The sequence below is a fragment of the Pongo abelii genome, chromosome 7 (assembly GCF_028885655.2).
Source record: "Pongo abelii isolate AG06213 chromosome 7, NHGRI_mPonAbe1-v2.0_pri, whole genome shotgun sequence".
In the NCBI taxonomy this organism is placed as follows: Eukaryota; Metazoa; Chordata; class Mammalia; order Primates; family Hominidae; genus Pongo; species Pongo abelii.
The window spans coordinates 73,957,523-73,982,746 of NC_071992.2; the positions used below are offsets into that span (position 1 = coordinate 73,957,523).

General features: G+C 38.3%; 1 protein-coding gene and 1 long non-coding RNA gene across 4 annotated transcripts in view; both read right to left on the bottom strand.

Moving 5' to 3' along the window:
* TOX (thymocyte selection associated high mobility group box) overlaps nucleotides 1-25,224 on the bottom strand; it is a 319,032-nt gene that overhangs the window by 170,648 nt on the left and 123,160 nt on the right. Inside the window, exon 1 of one of the 3 annotated variants that reach the window (XM_063726658.1) lies at nucleotides 1,270-1,309. The exons of the other annotated variants lie outside the window; for them this stretch is intronic. Coding sequence (XP_063582728.1) covers nucleotides 1,270-1,302 — 33 coding nt within the window. The 5' untranslated portion in view covers nucleotides 1,303-1,309. Of the gene's footprint in view, nucleotides 1-1,269; nucleotides 1,310-25,224 lie in introns of those variants that run through there. 3 annotated transcript variants of the gene reach the window in all.
* Nucleotides 20,063-22,876, bottom strand: LOC134761930 (uncharacterized). The gene is made up of 2 exons (XR_010141116.1): nucleotides 22,450-22,876; nucleotides 20,063-21,786 (listed from the first exon to the last, which is right to left on the bottom strand). It is a non-coding gene; the product is annotated as an uncharacterized LOC134761930 (long non-coding RNA).

Here is a 25,224-nt window from a genome sequence, read left to right on the forward strand (position 1 = left end):
AACAAGAGTAAAAATTGTTCTTGCTCTACGTAATTATGTCAGATTTAGATGAGACATGCAAGAGCATTTGTAAATTATAAAGCACTATACATATGGAAACTATGGTACTTCCCCCTCAGGGCAAGTTTATTTGACTGTTTCCATCATTAATTGGAAAGATCAATAGGCGGGAAGTAGTGGAAAGAATCAGATTCGATGTGCCCTCAATTTGCCTGTGAAAAGGTCTTTAATATGGAAAGTTATCTGTAGATTTTTTTTGTTTTGTTTTTTTTGAGATGGAGTCTCTCCTCTGTCACCTAGGCTGGAGTACAGCGGCGTGATCTCAACTCACCGCAACCTCCGCCTTCCGGGGGTTCAAACAATTCTCTTGCCTTAGGCTCCACAGCAGCTAGGACTACCGGCATGCACCACCATTACCAACTAATTTTTGTATTTGTAGTAGAGGTGGGATTTCACCATAATGGCCAGGCTGGTCTTGAACTCCTGACCTTAGGTGATCCACCTGCCTTGGCCTCCCAAAGTGCTGGGATTACAGGCGTGAGCCACCATGCGCAGCCTACATATTATTTATTATCTTTATGTAAATGCAGTCATACCTGAAATATGAAATAATGGGAAGAAAGTAACGAAAAGAACAAAAGAAAATAATAGTAAAATCACCAATTAAATGAAAACTTTGTAGATCATTATATGTATATATATGTGCATGTAAACATATATAGACGTGCATATACTTTAAATGTGTACACATTTATTTACTCTGTATGTGCACAAAATATTTTTCTCTTGCAATGTTTTTATTTGGCTAACGTTAAAGTTATTTCAGATTACCTAGGGAAACAGCTATTATAGCACAGTATTAAAAACTACTACACAAAACTGCAGGAGGAGTTTTCTGAAAACGCAAAGTGCTGTTGAACTCTTCTCTTAATTCATACAGAAAATATTACCCAGTCATAACAAACACACAATATTACTTTCACTAAAATTGCTTCAGGCTAATTTATTGTCATAAAATAAAGATATCAGACAGTTTGACATGAAAATATAAGGTTATACTTAAATATAGTAGTACGACATAGGATGATATGTCTCCTATAACATTTTAGTATCCATAGCTTATTAGTTTCATGCATTAAATTATCCATAACAATCACTCTTTGTATTTAATTGAACTGTATAACAATTTGTTCTAGTTCAACAATTACATAACCTAGCTAGATACTTAAGCTGTTTCAGTAATCAATTAATATTCCATTTAATACTCACATCAAAGAAATTATGTAATCTCTTCTGTATCATATTTTTCACATTCTGTAAAAAATTACATTATTAATAACTTTTGCACATTTCATATTTGCTATAAAAATTCTTGCATAAAGTAATCTTTTTACCATTAAGTAAATTAATATTAATGTTAGATTAAGTAGTTTTAAGATAATATTGCTTAAAATACCTTCGGAACAGTTCTGAGTGGAATGTGCACATTTTAAATAAATGAGTCTTGTTTCCAAGAAATCTTTTAATGTTATTTGAGATATTAAACTTGCAACAAATAACTTAAGCATGTATTAAGAACAGGAGTTAAGTAAGACTGGGATGGAAACTAAACATTAGAACAAGATTGAATTATCTAAAATTTATTTTAGATTTTTACTTTAAAAGCAGAACAATGTTGCCTTTTCTTCAGTGCTAATAAGACTTTCCTCAGAAAGTGATATAGAACCTAGTCCCCATTCTATATAATGCAGGCAACAAATCTCTTTAGACACACTACAGGAAATATCCCACATCTAATATTTAAAATTCATATTTTACAGGATCCCATTATATTCTATTTTCGGGCAATGAACCTGCATTTGTAACAATCCATTTGTATTAGTGGTTCCAAAAGCTAATGTGGTTTCTCAAAATATGTACTTTCCAACTTTTATGTAGGTTATAAACAGTACTTTTAAAAAAGAGTGCATTTTCACACTATCAGATGACTGAAAAGAAAAGGGCTTGTGAATATGCATTCTGAGTAAAGCCTCAGAGGCTCCACGCATCTGCTATTTTCTCCATAAAACTCCTTTTTATATTTTATCCAGTAGCAGCCACTGAAAACTGATTTTTAGTCCAATATTCCTTAAGGTGTGAGCCTGACTTTATGAAGGGTTTCTGTACTGCCGACTGCATTAACCATATAGTATAAGTAATTCCATTATTTAGAAGGTTATTAGCATTTCCTTGGTTCTTTGTGGATTCAAAGTTTTGTTTTGGTTTTGTTTTTTCAATTGCTTGGCCATAGCTTTGCTCACTCTTATTTAATAATACTAAATATCATGATGGATACACAGTGCAAGTCACATTTTCTACAGAAGTGGTTTTCTTTTTTTTTTTGAGATGGAGTCTCGCTCTGTCACCCAGGCTGGAGTGTAGTGGCGCGATCTCAGCTCACTGCAACCTCTGCCTCCCAGGTTCAAGCAATTCTCCTGCCTCAACCTCTTGAGTAGCCGAGATGACAGGCATGCACCACTATGCCTGGCTAAGTTTTGTGTTTTTAGTAGGGAAGGGGTTTCACCATGTTGACCAGGCTGGTCTCGAACTCCTGACCTCAGGTGAAACACCTGCCTTGCCCTCCCAAAGTGCTGTAATTACAAGTGTGAGCCACTGTGCATCGCCTGGAAGTGGTTTTCAAATGGGAGTGATTTTACTCCAGCCTGGGGAGGGCATTTAACATTTGACAATGTCTGGAGGTATTTTTGATGGTTATGACTGAGGGATGCTTCTGGCATCTAGTGGATAGAGGCCAGGGATGCTCCCATACACCCTACACTGCCCAGACCCTGTAGAAAAGAATGATCCAGCCTCATGTCAACAGTGCTGCTGTTGAGAAACCCTTGTCTATGGCATGGGTTGAGTTTGTGGTTTTGGTCATTTTTATGACAAAGTGTGAGTTGAGAGATGAGGTCAACAATGAGATGTTTCACTTAGGAATAAAGACAGCTCAAATTTTAAATCAGGCAATAAGTCTATATATATTTTAAAGAATCACTTAGATATGGACTAGGTAATTTGTACAATGTGCTATAATTACCCAACTCTTCTAGGGCCTTTAGCACTATTCCAGGTGTTTGGGTGTGGTGTTCAAAAGAAGAATCAAAGAGCCTTGATTGTCTCAGGCTTACAACTCTGTTAACTCAAAATAAACATACACTGTATTACACAAACTTTGGAGTTATAATTACTCTCGGTGACTATAGAATAACAAAATAAATTCTTCAAACTACACATAAAAACTGCCACTTGTTATGATTAAAACCTAAAAGCTCTAAGAAAAATTACCGATTTGTTAATTAGGATTCTATTTATCCTTTCATGCGAAAAACTAATTATTTGTTTGCAAGATGCTGCATCTTCATTAAAATCATTAGTATTCTGAGTAGATGGCGCTATTAATTTTATAAATGGAATTGAAATTTCACTACTATGTTCCATGCAGTTCTTAGGACAAGTGAGTATCCCCACAAGATGTTATCTGTGTAAAAAGGGTAATTCTTCATAGGTACACAAAGTAGTTACATGTAATTCACAGTATGCATTATTTTTTAAGTAGTCTTACTAGATAGCAGGCAGGAATTATAAATTGTTCAGATATAAATATATGTATATAAAGTTATATATATATACACACATTATAATTTATGTTTACCTATATATAGATTTTACAGATATATATTATATATACTTACATAGAAGTGTATATGTATATATGTGTGTATATAGATAATAAGTGTGTATATGTATGTATATGTGTGTGATATATACACACACACACACACACACACACACACACACAGAGAAGGGAGATTGACACTACTTTAGAGCAATATGAAGTCATTGCTTCAATTTTTCTAACAAAGGGGAGTCTATGACCAGGTTCTTTTCTAGAAAAGCAAGTAAACTAATTAAGTCCTCAATCTGGAATGTATTTCATACTTTTTAGGAAGTATACAGGTGTATCTAGGAAATATTGTGGGTTTTGTTGTAGACCATCACAATAAAGCAAATATCAAAGTAAAGCAAATCACACAAACTTTTTAGTTTCTCCGTCCACATACAAGTTATGTTTACACTATACTACACTCTATTAAGTGTGCGATAGAATTATGTCTAAAAATGTGCATGCCTTAATTAAAACATATTTGATTGCTAAGAAATGCTAATAATCACCTGAGCCTTCAGCAAGTCATAATCTTTTTGCTGGTGGAGGGTCTTGCCTTACTGTTGATGACTGCTGACTGATCAGGTGTGGAGGCTGCTGAAGGTTGGGGTAGGTGTGGCAATTTCTTAAAATAAGACAATAGGCCAGGCGCAGTGGCTCAATCCTGTAATCCCAGCACTTTGGGTGGCCGAGGCGGGTGGATCCCAAGGTCAAGAGATCGAGACCATTCTGGCCAACATGGTGAAACTCCATCTCTACTAAAAATACAAAAATTAGCCGGGCGTGATGGCGTGTGCCTGTAGTCCCAGCTTCTCAGGAGGCTGAGGCAGGAGAATCGCTTGAACCTGGGACGCGGAGGTTGCAGTGAGCCGGGATTGCGCCACTGCACTCTAGCCTGGAGACAGAGTGAGACTCTGTCTAATAAAAAAAAAAAAGAATGAAGTTTGCCACATCTACTGACTCTTTCATGAAAGATTTCTCTGCAGCATGTGATGCTGTTTGATAGCATGCTACCTACAGTAGAATGTCAAAATTGGAGCCAATTATCTCAAATTCTACTGCTGCTCTATCAACTAAGTTTATGTAATATTCTAAATATTTTGTTGTTATTTCAACAATGTTCACAGCATTTTCACCAATGGTGATTCTATCTGAAGAAACCACTCTCTTTGCCTATCCATACGAAGACTCCTCATCTATTAAAATTTTATCATAAGATTGCAGCAATTCAGTCGCATGTTTAGGCTCTACTTCTAATTTTGGTTATCTTGCTATTTCTACCACATCTACAGTTGCTGCTTCTATGGAAGTCTTGAATCCCTCAAAGTCATCCATGAGAGTTGGAATCAATGCCCTTCAAACTCCTGTTAATGTGGACATTTCAACCACCTTCCATGAATCATCATGAATATTCTTAATGGCAACTAGAATGGTAAAATCATCTCCAGAAGGTTTTTACTTTACCTTTCCCAGGTCCATCAAAGGAATCATTATTTATGGCAGCTATAATCTTACAAAATGTATTTCTGAAATAATAAGACTTGGAAGTCAAAATTTTACTCCTCAATCCATGGGTTGCAGAATGGATGTTATGCTAGCAGGCATGAAAACAACATTCATCTCCTTGTACGTTTCCACCAGAGCCTTTGGGTGACTAGGTGCCTTGTTAGTAGTGGTTGGAAAGGAATCTCATTTTCTAAGCAGTAGGTCTCAATAGTGGGCTTAAAATATTCAGCAAACCATGCTGTAAAATGATGTACTGTCATCCAGCTAGAGTAGACTGAGCATAGTTCTTAAGGGCTCTAGATTTTCAGAATGGTAAATGAACACTGGCTTCAACTGCAAATCACCAGCTGCATTAACCCCTAACAATGGAGTCAGCCTGTCCTTTGAAGCCAGGCATCAACTTCTCCTCTCTAGCTCTCACAGTCTGAGATGGCATCTTCTTCCAATAGGAGTTAGTTTTGTCTATACTGAAAATCTGTTGTTTAGTGTAGCCACTTTCATCAGTGATCTTAGCTAGTTCTTCTGAATAACTTACTGCAGCTTCTACGTCAGCACTTGCTGTTTCAACTTATACTTTTATGTTATGAAAATGACTATGTTTTTCTTTAATACTCATGAACCAACTTCTGCTAGCTTCCAACTTTTGTTTTGCAGCTTCCTCACTTATCTCAACCTTTATAGAATTGAAGAGAGGTAAGGCCTTACTCTGGATTAGGCCTTGGTTTAAGGGAATGCCTATTCCCTTATTATGTAATTATGTAATTACATAATCTTTGATCTGCTTTGATCTTCTATCCAGATCACCAAAACTTTCTCTACATCATCAATAAGACTGTTTCACTTTCTTATTATTGGTGTGTTCACAGCAGTAGCACTTTTAATTTCCTTTAAGGATTTTTCCTTTGCATTCACAACCTGGCTGTTTGGCACAAGAGGCCTAGCTTGGCTTGCTACATGCCTTCTTTATAAGCTTAATGATTTCTACTTTTTAATTTAAAGTGAGAGATGTGAGACTCTTCCTTTCAGTTTAACACTTGGAGGCCATTGTAGGGCTATTAATTGACCCATTTTAATTTTGTTATGACTCAGAAAATAGGGAGGTCTGAGGACAGGGGGAAAAATAGGAGAGTGGCCAGTCAGTGCAGTGGTCAGAACACACACATTTATCAATTAAGTTCATTGTCTTATATAGGTGCAGTTCATGACACCGCAAAACAATTACATTAATAACATCAAAGACCACTAATCACAGATTACCATGACAGATGTAATAGTAATAAAAAGTTTGAAATGTGAGAATTACTGAAATGTGACACAGAGACCAGAGTGAGCACATGGTGTTGTTAGAAAATGGTGCTAAAAGACTCTTGCTTAATGTGGGGTAGCCACAAACTGTCAATGTGTAAAAAACACAACACCTGTGAAGTACAAGAAGGTGAGGTGCAATAAAATATGAGTATGTCTGTATTTGCATCCCAAATGCAATTTAATGGGTTAATAACATTATGAGTTTTATTTTCTCAACAGGGTAGGCATGGGGGAGGAGTCTCAGGAAAGAGTGGAAAGCCCAAGGGGATCTGCCTGGGATCTTAGATGGTCCCAGGAAATTCACAAAGTACATGATCTCCCAGGTTAATAACCCTGAGAAACGGGAGTCTAGAGCCACTTCAGTCTGCACGGAATTAGAAGACAATATCAGCAAATTAGAAATGTTGAGAGGAAAAAAATCTGCACAAGGCAGACATCTGGGAGGAGTTCATTTGGTTTCTTTCCAAACCTTGAAATGACAGACTCTTCGTATGCTTCTGGGACCCACCTTTGCAAGGAATATGCACGCAGAGTGGTCTTAGACCATCTTAGACAACATAAGGTATCTAATGTTTTAAGTATTGAAACACATTCCCAGATGGAAAATGATGCATTAATAGGTTTCATTTTTAAAATAGCATACTGGTTAGTTTTTTAAAAAACCTACACTTTAAGAGCAGCTTTAGGTACACAGCAAAACTGAACAAAATGTACAGAGTTCTCATACATCTCCTATCTCCACACACACTACCTCCCCCACTATAAACACGGTGGTCCATTTGTTACAGCTCATGAAGCTACACTGATACATCATTATCACCCACAGTCTGTAGTTTACATTAATTAGGGTTCCCTGTTGGTATTGTTCATTTTATGGATTCCAACAAATGTACAATGACATGTATCCACCACTGTAGTGTCATACAGAAAAGGAGCTATGCTTGTGGTTTTTAATTTTTTAAAGTATTTTTTGTGACACAATTAATGCTAAGAGGATTCTTTTCAGCCAGTGCTGCCTGTGTCTACCTCCGAAAAATGCTACTGCTAAAAATAGAGCCTGTAGCCTAAAATCCTACTTGTAGTCCCTACCATACTGAGTATTAATTGGATTTTTCTTAAATTAACATTAGGGAAGGGTTACAGAAAATGATATGCCTATTTAATGCTCTGCTCATTTGACATGATACCTTTCCAGAAATATCTGTAAGTAGATACAGGATTTTACATGGATTAAAATGTCAGTAGTTGATTTCATAAAGAGGCAATGCCACAGTTATACTTCTTGTGCTGTTCCATACTCAAACTGAATTTCTGGGAACATTTCCAAATATCCCCAATAGTCTTTCTAGGTTAGTGACCAGGAATGTTTGCAAGTAACTAAATTTATATCATTTGGATGAAAATCCCATTTGTGTTTCAGGCTATGTTGATACAGAACAAAGGAGAGTAGACACTTGGCAATTATCCTGTTAATTTGATGAATGTGGATGGCTGTCCGGCCTTACCAGATATTTCAAACCAACAAATAGAATTCTTTTTGTCTCAGTTATCTAATTTGTTAACCAGATAACTGCCAAGACTGCAACTTCATTCTGTTCTGTATAAAATTATTCATAATTTTTCAATATTTCCAGAATCAGCTGCTTAAGGGAAATATATGTAAATATATGGATATTTTTGCATTCAAGCTATATTTCTCACTCCATATTGATGATATAAAAGGAAACAGAGAAAGATATAGATTCTCATGATGATTTTTGTCTTGTTTCTCAAATGTCCAGTATATATTAAAAGCAATACAACATGGTAGCTAAAAGCAGCAGCTTTGGAGCCAGTGTGCTGAGTTCAAATCCTGACTCCACCTCTTACTATGTATGTGACCAATGTCTCACTTTTTCTCTCTGTAAAATGGGGAGACAATAGTGCCTATCTCATGGGTCATTGTGAGCATACAAAGTTGGTACATACAAACTGCTTAAGATAGAGCTCAGACTACAGTAAGCACTCAACAAATGCAACTATTATCTTTACATTAACTTTATCATTTAAAAGATCCAGGGAGGACCTTTTTGGGATGATGAAAATGTTCTAAAAATGGATTTGGGGGATGGTTGCATAGCTCTGTAAATTTAATAAAAAATCATTTAATTGGCCATTTAACACAGGGGAATTTCATGGTAATTAGATAGCTTAATACAGCTGCTACATTTTAAAAAGATGGGCCAGCCTTATTAAATCAATAGCATTAGCTTCTTGAGTTGTAAAGCCTGAGAACAAGAACGAGAAATATGAGGAAGAAAGAGAGACAATCTGATGGAGGGAGAGCCCATCTTCTCTCCCCTCTCCACTGTATGGACTGTTCTCTAACACAGTAGCTACAGAGACCTCATCAGCTGTCTCCTGAGAGCTGCCGCTTGGCCTGTTCTCTCATTGCCCTGAAGTGGCTATCAGTGATCTGTCCAATACTGGAAGGTGTACTCTGAAAAAAAAACTAAGATTTACTCTTCTGTTTATACAGTGTCTTGAACCTACTCGTAAACTTTGTTTCCTTCAATCTTTTTCTTTAAAACCAAGTACAAACTAAGAATAGGTATCCCTTTCCCCATTCTTATTACCTCATTGCCTGAACATTTTTAAGTGTATTCATTGATTGACTAATTAATTCAGCATTTTTATGTTACCACCCTCATGTTCCAGGCATATTTCTACAAAGTGGAAAGGTAAAGAAAAAAACCAAGGCAATGTGGTCCCTGCCCGCAAAGGTCTTAGAACTGCTAATGTGGCCCAATTCATTCGGATCCGCCCTTCTTCAAATCTACCCACTCTTTCCTAATTCTAAACAAAACTTAAATCTTTTTTGAAGGTGTTTCCACCTTTCCAGTGTAGATAATCCTTCCTACTCACCCATCTCACAGGTCAAGAGGTAGAAGTGAGAACTTGTTCCTGCCAGAGCATCATTCCACTGCCATTCTCAATTATTCCTCTTTGGAGTCTACATCATCTGCTTATCCCACATTTTCTCTTTCCTAACTTGTCATCTCTCATTTTCTAGGTCACCTCCAACTTCATTCCCTCTGTTTATTGCCTTTCCTGATTTTTATATTTCTGTTGAAGATCTTTTCCAAATTAGCTTCACTTTTTTGTTGTTGCTTCAGTTTTAACTAATGACTGCATTTCGACTTCCTGTAGGCACTGGTAGTAATGTGAACTAGTTACCACATAGAACTGACCTCTGTGGACATCAAATTGCAAAATTTCTGGCTCTGATTAGAACTTCCTACCCTCCCACATCTTCCATTCTTTAATTCTCTTGAGTCTTCCATCTTCCTTCCCAATTACCTTTAATCCCTCTACCTCTCTCTAGTCGTCGTTCCACTGTCTCCAAGAAGATGTAGACTAGATTTCAGAATTCATCACTTCAAGCACGCTTTTTCTACAAGTCTCTTTATTTTGACATCTTTGATGGTTTTCTTTTTTTTCTTTTCCCTCCATCTGCCTTACCCTTCGCCTGGCCTGGGGAAGTCCCACTCTCTCACTTTCTTTAGTCCCTGCTTCAAAATCACATAATATTGCCAGAAATAATCATGAAATTTATCTGATTAATTCCACTATACAATAATGTTTTCTGCCTTATCTAGGCCCTAGTTTTACTGCTCATCTTTTCCATTGAGTTTCCATCACATTTTCCACCTCACCTCTTCCGAACATTTTTTCTGATCTTCTAATACTCAATCCCTTATCACCTTCTCTAATGATCACCTTTTTCTCTTACTGCACAGAAAAGTCCACCCGAACAAGCTCCCTTAATTCTCCTCCTCTTCATCTCCAAATTTTTTTTGGAAACTGAACTCTTTCTTCCTTCTTTCCTTTTGGCTTCAGAGATATATTTTTCTCCATTCTTAAGAATAATCCTTCCCTTGGACTCTCAACTGTATCCCTCCTGGTAACTTGCCCCATCTGTCATTTCTCATCTTTCATCACCCCCTTAAGCCTACAAAAAGGCTCAAATTCTCCTTTATCCTTACAAATAAAACAAAACAAAACAAAATGAAACCAATAGCTCTTCTCTGTACTCAACCACCCACTGAAGTTACTAATTTCTCTCTCTCCTTTCCATTACCACAGAACTTCTCAAAGTAATGTAGTATGCCTCTGCACGCACTTCTAACCACTCACTTGCCTCTTCATCTCTTTTTTTTAAAATTTTATTTCATTAGTATTACACTTTAAGGTTTAGGGTACATGTGCACAATGTGCAGGTCAGTTACATATGTATACATGTGCCATGTTGGTGTGCTGCACCTATTAACTCGTCATTTAGCATTAGGTATATCTCCTAAAGCTATCCCTCCCCCCTCCTCCCACCCCACAACAGTCCCCAGAGTGTGATGTTCCCCTTCCTGTGTCCATGTGTTCTCACTGTTCAATTCCCACCTGTGAGTGAGAATATGCAGTGTTTGGTTTTTTGTTCTTGCGATAGTTTACTGAGAATGATGATTTCCAATTTCATCCATGTCCCTACAAAGGACATGAACTCATCATTTTTTATGGCTGCATAGTATTCCATGGTGTATATGTGCCACATTTTCTTAATCCAGTCTATCATTGTTGGACATTTGGGTTGGTTCCAAGTCTTTGCTATTGTGAATAGTGCCACAATAAACATATGTGTGCATGTGTCTTTATAGCAGCATGGTTTATAGTCCTTTGGGTATATAACCAGTAATGGGATGGCTGGGTCAAATGGAATTTCTAGTTCTAGATCCCTGAGGAATCGCCACACTGACTTCCACAATAGTTGAACTAGTTTACAGTCCCACCAACAGTGTAAAAGTGTTCCTATTTCTCCACATCCTCTCCAGCACCTGTTGTTTCCTGACTTTTTAATGATTGCCATTCTGACTGGCGTGAGATGGTATCTCATTGTGGTTTTGATTTGCATTTCTCTGATGGCCAGTGATGGTGAGCATTTTTTCATGTGTTTTTTGGCTGCATAAATGTCTTCTTTTGAGAAGTGTCTGTTCATGTCCTTTGCTCACTTTTTGATGGGGTTGTTTGTTTTTTTCTTGTAAATTTGTTTGAGTTCATTGTAGATTCTGGATATTAGCCCTTTCAGGACATAGGCATGGGCAAGGACTTCACGTCTAAAACACCAAAAGCAATGGCAACAAAAGCCAAAATTGACAAATGGGATCTAATTAAACTAAAGAGCTTCTGCACAGCAAAAGAAACTACCATCAGAGTGAACACGCAACCTACAAAATGGGAGAAAATTTTCGCAACCTACTCATCTGACAAAGGGTTGAACTCTTAAAGTTGTGTGCTGGCTTCTCCTCTCCTTATACTCATTCTCTTTCCCTCATTGGATCTCTCAGCCTTTTATTCCCACTTGGATCTCTCAGCCTTTTATTTTCATGCTAGTCTTCAAGACAGGCTCTTCTATCCCCCACACCTCTTTCCTTACTCCTGAGTGCTCCCCAGAGGAATGGCGTACACACCCTCTTCTTGGGAATGAGCACCCTTCTACAGAGAAGATCTCAAATATATTTTCAGGAAAGATTACTCTGCCTATCTCCATCTTTTCATTCTTATGCCCTGCTGGACATCTTCATCAAAGACGCCTATCAGAATCTCAAGTTGATTGTGTTCAAGGCTCAACTCTTCTTCCCTCTAAAACTGGTCCTCTATCTTTGCTGATGGCATGACTCACACTCCTTAGTCACAGAAGCTTCTAATTTAAATATCTTATGAATCCTTCTCTATTCTTTGCATCCCAAGTCCTGCACATTACAGATCTCAAATACCTGTTCCCACCAGTTCAATCCCAATCTATGGTCTTCTCAGCTTTTGTCCAGATTTTTGCCATTATCATTTAACTGATCTCTTCTATCCCCTGCTTCCTCTCAATGCAATTCATTCAATATAATTCTGAGAATAATGTCCTTAAGTTATAGCCTTGATCATAGCTCTCCCCTCCTCAAAAATATGCCCTGGCTTCTCATTGACAATTGAACAAAATGGATTCTTCTTATTCTGATATCCAAAGCTTTCTGACATCTGCTCTCTGCTCAGTGAAGCCAAACCAATGTGCTCTGCATGCCCTGTGACATCACCATTCCCTCCTCTCTGCATTTATTCATATGGTCCCTCTGGCTGGCGATGTCATACTTTATCTCCAAATATCCAAATTTTAACCATCCTTCTTCTGCAGCCTTTCCTGATTCTCAAACCAGAGTGGTATTTATCCCTCCTTTGAATCAGAAAATTCTCCATTAGTATTACTCTTACATCAGTTTCACTGTCTGCCTGAAACATTTGCACATGTATGTACTTTAACTACTAGCTTATAAACTCACTGACAGTAGACACTGTGGACTTGAGTCTAGTTCAGTGCCTATACACACATCATTGTGTAGAATGGTGGTTTCCACACATGACATGCAGCAATCCCCTAGGAGGCTTGTTAATACACAGACTACTGGACTGTCCCCATGTGTTTGAGTCAGTAGGTCAGCAAAGGGGCCTGAGAATTTGCATGTCTCAGGTGATGTTGATGCTGCTGGTCCAGGAACCACACTTAAAGAACCCCTGGCATCGAGTTAAAGCTTATAGGCTCAAATCCATGTTCTACCTCTTAAATGCCACGGAAATCTGAATAAATAGACAAGTTTTCTGACCTTCAAGTTCTTCATATGTAAAAGTGAGATCATGATATTGCCAAACTTATACACATCTACGATGGTTGTTAAAACCAGTTGCTGAAAATCTGTAGAACTCCATACAAATAAATATCAAATGAATAAAAATAATTAAGCCATCCACCTTAGAATGTCAAATCAATTTTGGTGACATTTTTCTCAGTGCCCCTTTATTCTCACTCCAGTGTATATTTTTGAGTGTATTCTCTAGTGAAATAATCACCTCCCTTTTGCCCTGTAGAGGTTCATCTGTAAAAAGTGTTGGATAAGCCCAACACGGTAGTACATCAAGATCAGATGCAGTGAATATATTTCAGAAATTTCCCACTTGGGTTTGCAATGTACACATGGAAGCAATTTGGCCTGTAGGTTGAAAAGCTCCCTTCACTGCAAATGAATGACTTGGTTTATTCCATATGTGTCCCTGAAATTCAGAGCCTGTACTAGGGTGAGGCATATTTGCCTGAGGAGAAAAACTTAAGGTAAAGAACTGACTAGTCAAGATAAATGATATTTTAGTACCATATTTTTAAAACGAATGTAAAAAACCCATCTGATGGATAAAAGCTTTATGATATTAGATTTGGCAATGATTTCTCGGGTGTGACTCCAAGAACACAGGGAACAAAAGAGAAAATAGATAAATGGGGCAACATTAAAATTAAAACTTTATATGCATTAAAGGACACAACAGAATGAAAGGGCAACCCACAGAATAGGAGAAAATATTTGTAAATCATATATATCTGATAAAGGGTTAATATTCAGGATATATAAAGAAAGCCAACAAATCAACAACAAAAACAAACAACCTGGTTAGAAAATGGGTAAAGACTTTGGATAGAAGCATCTCCAAAGAAGATATGTAAATGGCCAATAGCACATGAAAAGATGTTCAACACCACTAATTGTTAGGGAAATAGAAATCATAACCACAAGGAGATACCCCTTCACACCTGTTAGGTTGGCTATTATAAAAATTGACTAAAAAGGACGGGCGCGGTGGCTCACGCCTGTAATCCTAGCACTTTGGGAGGCCGAGGCGGGCAGATCACAAGGTCAGGAGATCGAGACCACGGTGAAACCCCGTCTCTACTAAAAATACAAAAAAAATTAGCTGGGCATGGTGGCGGGTGCCTGTAGTCCCAGCTACTCGGGAGGCTGAGGCCAGAGAATGGCGTGAACCCGGGAGGCGGAGCTTGCAGTGAGCCAAGACCGCGCCACTGCACTCCAGCCTGGGCGACAGAGCAAGACTCTGTTTCAAAAAAAAAAAAATTGACTAAAAAAAAATCCCAGAAAATAAGGATGTGGAGAAATTGGAACCCTGTGCATTATTGGTGCGCATGTAAGATGGTGCAATTGGCTGTAGAAAACACGATGGCAGTTTCTCAAAAAATTAAACAGAATTACCATATGACCTAGGAATTTAATCTCTGGGTATAGAATCAAAAGAATTGAAAACTGAGTCTATATGGACTATGGACATAACTATGGTCCACATATGACTATGGACATCTATATATTATATAGATATATATCTTCTATCTATATATGTTATAACTATCTATATAATATACATATATATATTATACTCATGTCCATAGTCTATATAGATAAATATCTATATCTTCTATCTATATAATATACATATATATATATCATACTCATGTCCATAGTGGCATTATTCACAATAGCCAAAAGGTGGAAGCAACTCAAATATCCAACAACTGATGAGTGGATAAATAAAAGGTAGCATATATACACAAGGGAATATTATTCAGTCTTCAAAAGGAAATTCTAACACATGCTACAACTTGGATGAACCTTGCGAACACTATGCTAAGTGAAATAAGCCAGATACAGAAAATAAAAAATAAAAGATAAATAGTGTATGATTCCACTTGCACGAGGCACCTAGAGTAGTCAATATTTATACAGACAGAAAGTAGAACGGCAGTTGTCAGGGGCTAGGAGGGAGAGAAGGGAATGTGGAGTCATTGTTTGATTTTCAGTTTTGCAAGATGAAACATGTACTGGAGATTGGTTACACAACAGTGTGAATATATGTAATACACTGAATTGCACACTTAAAGTGGTTAGGATGGTAAATTATATTATGTGTATTTTGCCACAGTTTTTAAAATTTAAAAATTTAACAAAATATCAAAATGTCAAATAAAGGCAGGACTGGTATACATTTTCTGACAAATATCTGCTTCAGTAGTAAATGATCAGCTGAACACAAATCTCTTTCTTGTATTTCCATGAATTGGTTAATGGTGTCCTAATGTCTTATGAAATGATTCCCTACACTTTGGGCTTTTCCAGGTATGGACAAATTGGAAATTTGCAAGAAACCTCCCATTTTTAAAACCTCCATTTCTTCATCTTGCAAGAGCACCAAGGGCCTTTTAAGGGTCCATCAATAGTAATAAATCTCATAATGAGCAAAAAATTATCAGTGTTGATCTATAATTTATGTGCTCTGATTATTGTTCAAATATTAATCCTTACAATACTAAATGGCATGTTCTAGTCTGAGTGCACTTTCATAAACTCATTTAAAAATCCTCACTACTCTTTTAAAACATAGTACTTAAGGTCGTCACTTAAATTTACTGATGGAGAAACAGACAGGACAGAGAGGGCACTTAAGGAAGTACTCATGGTTCCACTAATCACAGGAGGCATTGCAAAAGACGAGGAAAACCTTCATGGTACTTAGAGCTGAGTGCTAGTGTCTCATGGTAGCTACTGAAAACTACTACAGGATTTAGAAATAGAATACAGATTCCCAGTCCACAAACTCAGTTTGCAATAGTATGCAATTCCATTGGTTGCAACTGAAGCCACGGAAAAGCAAGTAAAATTACAGACTGGTACTGAGTTCATGCAGTTCAAAGTAACTCTAAGCAATGTGGATCGAATAAACCTCCAGAGTCAGGAAGTGATTGGAGCGATGTGTCTTATATCTTTTTTTATTTAAGCTCAAAGAGCAATTTGAATTATGTATCCTATTTTATTTCTTACTGTTAAACCCAGACATCGAAATGTATATCCAGGGCCTTTTAGGAATACAAAGTAAAAGCAATGTCACGTATTGTGCTACAGCAGGTAATTCAGTGTTTTAGGATTAGCCAAGAGATTTATCAAGCAGCCTCCAAGGGAATCAGAGTTCAAGTCTGGGCTCATCAATAATACATAAATAAACCGAACAATTAGGTACAAAGTGGCTATCTTGTCAGACAACTTATTAGCCGATAAATGATACACTCACTGGCTGACTTGAGTACAGAGACAAAAGACACATTAAGACAGAAAAAGGGCTGAATAAAAAAAAAGAGAGAAGCAAGCTTCTTGTAGCCTTTGGGCTTCCGTCCTGTCTTATCCTGCTGTGGAGAAGTGAGGCCTAGGTGTTAACATGGAAAGGAGAGTAAAGCCTAAATTAGAAACGCCTACTCTGAATTTCATTACCTTCTTTAAGAGGCCTAGAGCTTAGCATCGGTATATTTGCACACGTTTGGAGACGTTGTGGACAGGCTGTAGTCCAGAAGAGATTCGTTTTCTGTAGCAATGAGACTCTCCAGTTAGTGCCTAAGGCAGAAATTGGGGGTAATTATTTGACCCTAGAAAATCCCTAAATTTGCATAATGACGCAATTTTCCCTTAGTGTTCCAGATGCATTTGAACACCAAACCAATGAGGCACTTGCCTTTCAGGGACATGGAGTAACAGAATGCCAATTGTCACACACTGGCCTTCCCCCCAGCACTGTGAGAAGAAAGGAAGCAAAGGCAGGCGGCCAAATGCAGGGACAACAGATGCCACTCCCTCAGAGAAATGGCATGCTAGGAAATAAACCTTTTTTGCATCTTTTTTTTGGTTTTGGTCAAGACATGGAGGAGAATTTGCGTTCATTAAGTTAGCCCTTCGTTTGTAATATTGATGGCACAAGTACCAACTTTGAAGGTACATTATAAACCGATGAAGAGTGAAAAAGTAGAATAAAATAAATGGAAATGCTAATTCTGATTGGAGCTGGAAGAGTCCTTGAAAATCTGGGGAGGAGTAGACCACTGGAACTCAGTTCTCAATCAGATTTAAGGTCAATGACATGAAAAGTCAGAATTATTCTTGACAGCTAAGGCCTCCAGGCTGGGGCCAGATGAAGTAGTGCCTAGTGTTTAGCACCTAACTGTGGGGTACTTAGTAAGTTTCTTTAACCAGCAGGATCCTGGTCAGTCCTGCACCAGGCTCACAGAGGCACTGGAAGTGAGGTTGGCAGATTCACCTCTCATCTCATGCACACTCTGCACACTCTGGGTGGTTCCCCACTCCCAAGTGTTGGTGGGGACTTCTTCTGAAGCATTTCCTTTGAAAGATATGGAAATTAACCCTCTGAGAAAAGAAGCTGGCCTAAATGACATAACTAATTGAAAGTAATACAGGAATCCAACCCAGGTCTTCTGACTCCCAGGGTCTAAGTGAGTCCATTACCATTTTGCAGTTTGATTAATAACAGCAGGTAAATGCAAACTTCAGATGAAAAAATACTATCTATAAAGTAAACATTGGATGAACAGTCACCTGTAACTTTAAATAATGAACTAAGGTCACAATTTCACCATTGCAAAGACTGAAAGGATGCAACTATTAACAACTCAAAAGAATGAACAAAGCTGCCAAAAAAACACAGGTTTCGGCAGATAAAAATAGGTTTTATTAATGGGTCTATTCATCTAAGTTAGGGTCCATAAACTAATGGTCACGGGCCAAATCTGGTCTGCTGCCTGCTTTTATAAACATAGTTTTGGGGCAAAACAGCCATGTTCTTTCATTTCTGTATGTCTACAGCTGTTTCCTGATACAATGGCAGAGTTGAATATTTGCCACATCAACTATCTGGCCTGCAAAACCAAAAGCATTTACTAGTCGGTCCTTTACAGGAAAACGATGCCAACCCCTGAGCTAAGTCATGATGAAACTAGGACAGATTAAAAAGTGTTATTAACAAGTCACATTTATTAATCAAGATGGGCAATTCTCAAACTATGACTCACAAAAATAAGGGTTTTGGATATGAAGATTTATTCTGATAAAATGGGCTCAATAGGCCAACAATCTTTGGAAAGTCTGAGAAAATAACTGGAAATAATAATTTAATAATAATAAAGCTTACTACAGGACTTCTCAACCTCCGATATGCCAATGTGCACAGGAAATCTGAGTTGAAGTGAGGTGTGTTATTTCATGAAGTATTTCCCAGACTTATTTGACTTATGGTGTACATGCCTATAGCCAAACCAATGGTCAGGTAGTTGGTCCTCTTCTGCAATTGTGAGACTTGGAGAAAGAGGCAGAGGGCAAAACTCCCAAGACAACAAGGAAGTCATTTATTCCCTTGCTTGCTCACTAGATTTTTGACACGTATTAATGAAATAATAAAATTTTTCTCCTCCAAGAACCTGGCAGAGATTATCTCACTATTATAAAACTTTAGGCTGGGTGTGGTGGCTCATGCCTGTAATCCCAGCACTTTGGGGGGCCGAGGCAGGTGGATCACCTGAGGTCAGGAGTTCGAAACCAGCCTGGCAAACATGGCAAAACTCTGTCTTCTACTACAAACACAAAAATCAGCCGGGTGTGGTGGCATGCACCTCTAATCCCGGCTACTTGGGAGGCTGAGGCAGGAGAATCACTTGAACCTATGAGGTGGAAGTTGCAGGGAGCTGAGATCACACCACTGCACTCCAGCCTGGGTGACAGAGCGAGACTCCATCTCAAAAAAAAAAAAACTTCAGAAAACATAAACTCTTTTAGCTATGTTTAGTGCATGGTGTTATGAAGTGTCCTTTTCACCATAAGCCTGTATCTTCCAGGAGATCAACTGGATGTTGAGATGCAGAGTATCCATGAGAGAAGGGTGCATTCCTCTATCCGGTGATGTGCCCAGTATTTGGTGTATTTTTTTAACAGCTTTACACATTTTTGCCTTGCTTTGTTCCCATTAACAGAGCTACATGTCTGCTTGAGTAATTGTTTTTCCTTTAGTGTTAGCAAAAGACCATATGCTATTTCACTTGCATCTCCTTAAGCTCTTCAAATATTAGAGTTTTAAGAGGCTTGGTATTTCTTCAGAAAAAAATTAAGTGTCCTCCAATTAGCTGTATTTGACAATGTGTTAGTTATTAATATAAGCTATTTTCAAATGAAAAGTTCTATGACCACTCTTCCTTTTGAACTAAAAAGAGTGACAGCCCATTATGACTGAGAGGCTCAAAACCAAAGCCTTCGCTCAGGACACTGTCTCCTGTCACCTGGCTCCAGTTGACAGACTGGCCCAAAGAAGCCCTATTCACACCTCATGACAACCAACATCATCTTGATCCATAATTGAGGTCAGACACAGGTTGGGTCAATCGGAATCACTCCAATGACACAAAGTCCTCAGAGCTGTATCCCAGCAATGGTTGTGCTCCTCTGGGAGGGTGCAAGATTGCCCACACTTCTAATTTAACCAGCCTTCATGCAATATTTACTATATCCCACTGTCCCAAGCTGTTTCAAATACTACCTCTTTTAATTCACATAACCACACTATAAGGTCGGTATTATCAATCACCATTCTTCGGATGGCAAAACTGAGGCACAGAGCAGGTAAAGAATTGGCCTGTGATCACACAGATAGCAAGGTAAGGAGCTGGGATAGAAATTCAGATGGGATTTGACTCTAGAGTCCATGCTTTTAACCATGCTATGGTGGCCTCAAGGTTCAATTGTCCTGCTGAGACTTGGTTTTTCAATCCCTGGATAGCATGAAATACTCTAGTATCCTTCTAGCAAAGCTTCTTTTTTGTTTCTGTTTTTTATTTTTTTATTTTTTATTGTTTTTTTTTTTTGGCTAGAACTAGCCAGAGTTGGTTTCTGTTACTTGCAACCAAAAGAAACTTAAACAGAGGAGAGAAAGCACTCCTGTCTTCCCAACAAGGTTTCCTCTACATATCATACTTGAAGGATACTGAAGTTGCTATTGGTAACCACCATCAACACCAAAATTCTACAGTGCAGAATTCATGTGGAACAGGAGAGAAGGAGAGAGAGTTGGGATGAGGGAGCCTGCAGCAAGCATCCCAGAGGTCTGCAGGTTTGCATGCACGTGCTACCCATTGTTAGGAATCTCTGTGCTGGTCAGCAGGTCAGCCTGTGACAACAGAATTGAGGCAGGCACTCACCTACCTAGGTGCTGAGGGCATCCTTCCATCTTCTGCTCCCACAATGTGGGCCACAGTTAGCCTAATTGTGTCCCTTGTCCATTTCCTTCAGAGCAAATGCTATATTTTATCACCTTTAGCTCCTCAAAAACAGTTCCTTTGTCCAGAGGTTTCATTTTGTCTTAAATCTAACATGTATTGAGCACTTACAAAATTGAGCACTCTTCTAAGTGCTTTGCCTATGTTAATTAATCCTCATAAGCCTCATAAGAATAATATGAAATTTTACAGGTGAAGAAAACTGAGGCAGAAAGGAAGTGTACAGCTAGGCTCAAACTCAGGCAGAAGGTCCCAGAGTCGACATTGTCACCACTACCCCGTGGTCCCAACACCCCATGGTGGGTAAACAACCAGAAAAATGTGCTGACAAACACACGTTGTGGTGATGATAAAAATAGCTCCTAACTGTGCAGTTCAAATTATCCTATTTAGTGAAGCTGAAGGGATCTGCTCATTTAGGACAGGATTAAGAAGAAAATTAAGCATTGGTCTTTAAGCTAGAAAGAGTGACTCACTTTCTCCCTCAAGCACTAGAAGTCTGATTTTCCAAAGTGACAGTACTACCTAAGAAAACTACAGACCCAAAATGTATAGCAGATTAATTGAAAGGGAAACTATAGTAAGTTCCAGGAGGAAATTGTTACCTAGAACAATTGGCCGGATCGCTTCGGTCCTCAGAACTTTTTCTGGGCCATAAAAGCTAGTTAAAAAGCCTGTCTTCTCCTCTAAAAAGTGTATCTTCTCCAATAGGCTTTTAAAAAATGTTCAACACCACTCAGACTGAAATCAATGGATTTCAAAGCAGCTCTCTGCCCCTGGTAATATGAAACAAAAATGAAACTTGTGACTTTAAAAATGGTTTCAAAGAAATGTGCTAGACAATACTCAGGCTTGTTGGCATTTCTTTATTTTGCGAAGGGGTCTTCTCTCTAGCAATGAATTCATCTTCCAAAAGCTCCCGTAACATGTTGATGTTACAAACACTTGTGGAGACAGCGTATCTCGGGGTGAAGGAGGGTTAATGCTCTTCCCGACTGTAATCAATGGGAGCAGCATGATTTACAGAATCTCCCCTGGCTGTCAGGCAGCCCGCGTTATCAGCGTGCTCATCTTGGCCTCGGCAGGGCTGACACGTGGTGGAGACGCCGGAGCCCTCGTTACACTAGTTTTACCTGGCAGGCAGTGCTAGGTCTGCGCAAAGATAAAATGAAAAGTCCCTGGGCAACCTCAGGCTATCTGTCTCTGCTGCACATGCTGCTGGCTGTGACTTTGTAGTTTATGTAAAAATAGTTGTTTTCTGAAATGAAATGAAAGCAAGACGAAGGGGAATAAGCAGAGGCTGCAACTGAGAAAGAACTTAAAACACAGAGGTCTAAGTCTACAAGAATTCTAAGGGGCGAGCTGCTTAGTGGTTAACTGACAGGCACCAGGCAGCCACGTGATCTTCCCCCCTTATGTCTTGGTCAGTCAAGGCACAGAAATGCTTGCTACACGTAGAAATACATCAGTGATTTCAAAAATGGAAATAACAATGTACAGATTTTTTTTTTTCCTTGTATAGGCACAGGATGTCTGCTTCCTCCTATCCAGATATTTCCAAATGAATTTTTTTTTTTAAAACCACACGCACATTTTAGTTGCCCAACATTATTTTTTGCTTTGGGCAGCCCAACTTCTTTCTCCTGTATGGATTCATGGTCAACTATACTCTGTCAACTTCTGAACTTACGTTAAAAATCTTTGGCACTAATTAGCCTTCTATAGAGAACAGCGGTAGTCTCCTCTCACGAAAAAAAATACACCATATCTTAATCAATCACGCTTATGTAAGTTACAAAATCTTTCTGTTAAGCAAAAATTGCATTTTTAGAATTAAGCATTGCCTAACTTTTTTTGAAGCCAACTGTACAGAACTCTTGTCACTTAAACATTTTTCACATCAATTCTCTTCTTTACTTACAAATTAAAGTTTGAAGATGGAGACAAAAAAGGGGAAGAAATGATTTTTCTCTGTTGCTGTTCATTTGCTAACACTGTTGCATATTTAAGGTATTTTCATTTTGTGAAATCCCAGCACTGGAGGTTAGGATGAGCTCTCCCTGGATACCCAAGTAAAGAAAAAAGTCAGAGAACAGAGGGAGTGAGAGAACATGGGACCTGTTTCCAGTAATGGCTCAGTCACTGGGCTCAGGGAAGGCCCAACATCTCTTTCTATAGATGGCCTGAGAATTGGCTTGCCACCGAGACAGAGAAGAGGAACCAAGCTGACAGATTGGAACCTGAACTTGGAAGAGTAACAGTCCTGTTCTGGGGATGGACAGAACAGTGAAGGGTTTCCTAGCAATGAGGACTCCAGAATCTCTATATAAGAGAGGTCTAGAGTCATTGTCTTCAAGCTACACTTTCATAGCAAATATGCTGTTTTAATTAAGATTAGATTTAAGGTTAGATTTTATTTGGAAAGATGGGGGTGTATGGCCAAGGGATATTTATGGCTGGACCCTTTTCAAGAGGCTCACTGACATTGGTGGATATTAATAAAGTTGATGCTGTAAAGTTTCACCAGGAATGGCAGAAGGATGAACCGGTCAAGTAAGCAAAGGCTGTTTCAAAGCCTAGTCTAGGAATCATTGTGGCAGACTGGGAAAAGTCTTTCTCATCTACAAGGTACAGGAACTACAGAGATTTCTATGGAAAAATAATGAACTCATTTAAGACAAGTTGAAACCAGAGTTTTCTTCTAAGAGAAAATGAAAACAGTAATAACACCCAGCGGTAAGATCTGATGGGGCTCTAGGATGAAATAACATTTCACTTCTACCATGCCTTTCAACTTTCTAGTCTCTGAATGGGATCAAGGGCAGGGAGGGAGGGAAAACCTGACTATTCCTTTAAAATTAAGATCACAGACTTTTACTCTTGAGTCACTAGTTTTATCCTTTTAAATGGATTGCATTCTCAGTTTATTGTAGAGGTTCTGGCAATTCCATCATCTTCCGTGATGACCTAAGGGGAAAACGCATCTTGCCATACCTTGTTCAGAATACAGAGAAAAGCATTCCCCAAATGGCTGGGTGGCCAGTTGCCATGGCAGCATAAAGACATTGTGAATTGGTCTACCTGTGGGAAAAATTTCCAAAAATAGAACACAGTCTATTTTCACCTAGATCCATGACATATTCTTGCCAGTATTCATCAAGAGTTTCTAGAGACCTGAGCCAGGTCTAAAACAGCCAGAAAGTACAAGAGTGGACAACTGGAAATAGCCTTCTTTCTTTGCCAGTCGTTCCGTGAAGACTCATATGAAATGATTGTTTGTGAGTAATGTATTGACTTTAGTCTAGAAAAGTCTGCATGGAGTGGTGTAGCAATGCCAGAGAGGAGACGGACTCAGAGAAATGATCACTGAGTGTTGTGAAGAGGAAAATATAGGTGAATCCATTCAAACTTGCATAATGAGAATGACTAGAACACACACACATTTCCATTAAGGAAAAAAAATCAGTAAGGCCATATATCCATATTTAGATTATAGCTTTCAAAATGCCAAGTGTGTGTGTGTTTTTTTTTTTTTTTTTTTTTTTTTAAAGAAAGGACTAAATCTCTTTAGACCTGTCAGAAACTCCAAGTCCATGAGGTAGAAAGTTCTACTGTCCAGAATGCTAAGTTTCTGTCCTGCATGACTGGTAATTTCCTAATGATACCCAATGGCAGAAGTTCTATGATAGAATTGTGTTATAAAGATAACAGGATATGTATAAAGTAATGCCATAAAATTTTAAATACATATTAAATCAAACAGAACATCTAAAATATTTTCCTACTCTTTCAGAGATGGCCTGAAACTTGGTTGTTTCAAAGAAAACTGTTGGCCCATCTCCCCACTTCACCTGACTCCCGTTCCCACACAGGCAACCCAACACATTCAAGGTCATGTCCGAACAGCTAACCTGACGGGGTGGGATGCGGCTTACTGCTCTGAAGACTTGAAATGCTGACGGCACCCTATTAGCTTTCTGGTCACTTCAGTCAACTTCCTTCTCATGGTCTATCCTCTTCCACATCGTGATGCCTTCCTTCCATGTATCATCCATCTTACATCATTGTGTATATCACATTAAGTGTCAATAAAGTATTCATGCAGCAGTCTGCCCTATTAGACTATGAGCTCATCAGTGTCAATGAACATGTCCTTATTTCTGTATACGTAATAAGCAAAGCTTATTTAAAATTTTTAACTTTTCATCACCAATATCACCACCACCAATATCTTCTGCCACTAACTTTATTTAAATCTCACTTGAGGGATAATTGCTATAATGGAGATAAAGGTCTCAGAGTATAGCATTTATTACAAATCCCAATTTAGCCCCTAATGTGATTTGGTTTTTTTGTTTTCTATTTCATAAGCTAAATATCAACAAGTGGCTCCTTTACTTCCCAAAGATGAAATTTCTATTTCAGTTTCCCAAAGACAAAACCGTTTTCTGAATTTCTGCTTATGAATCCCAAATTTCTTTTGATTTTATTCTTAAGAGAGCAAACTGCAAACACTCAATGAACTACAATGCCCAAAAAGCAAAATAGAGACTGCAAAATGACAATCATCTTGTTTCATTTTCATGTCACCATGAATGTTACTTATTATTTATATCAAATTGAGCTAATGCATGGAGCACACAGGCACTGTTTATCAAGATCTCTGTACCCCTATGGATAACCCAGACAACTGAAA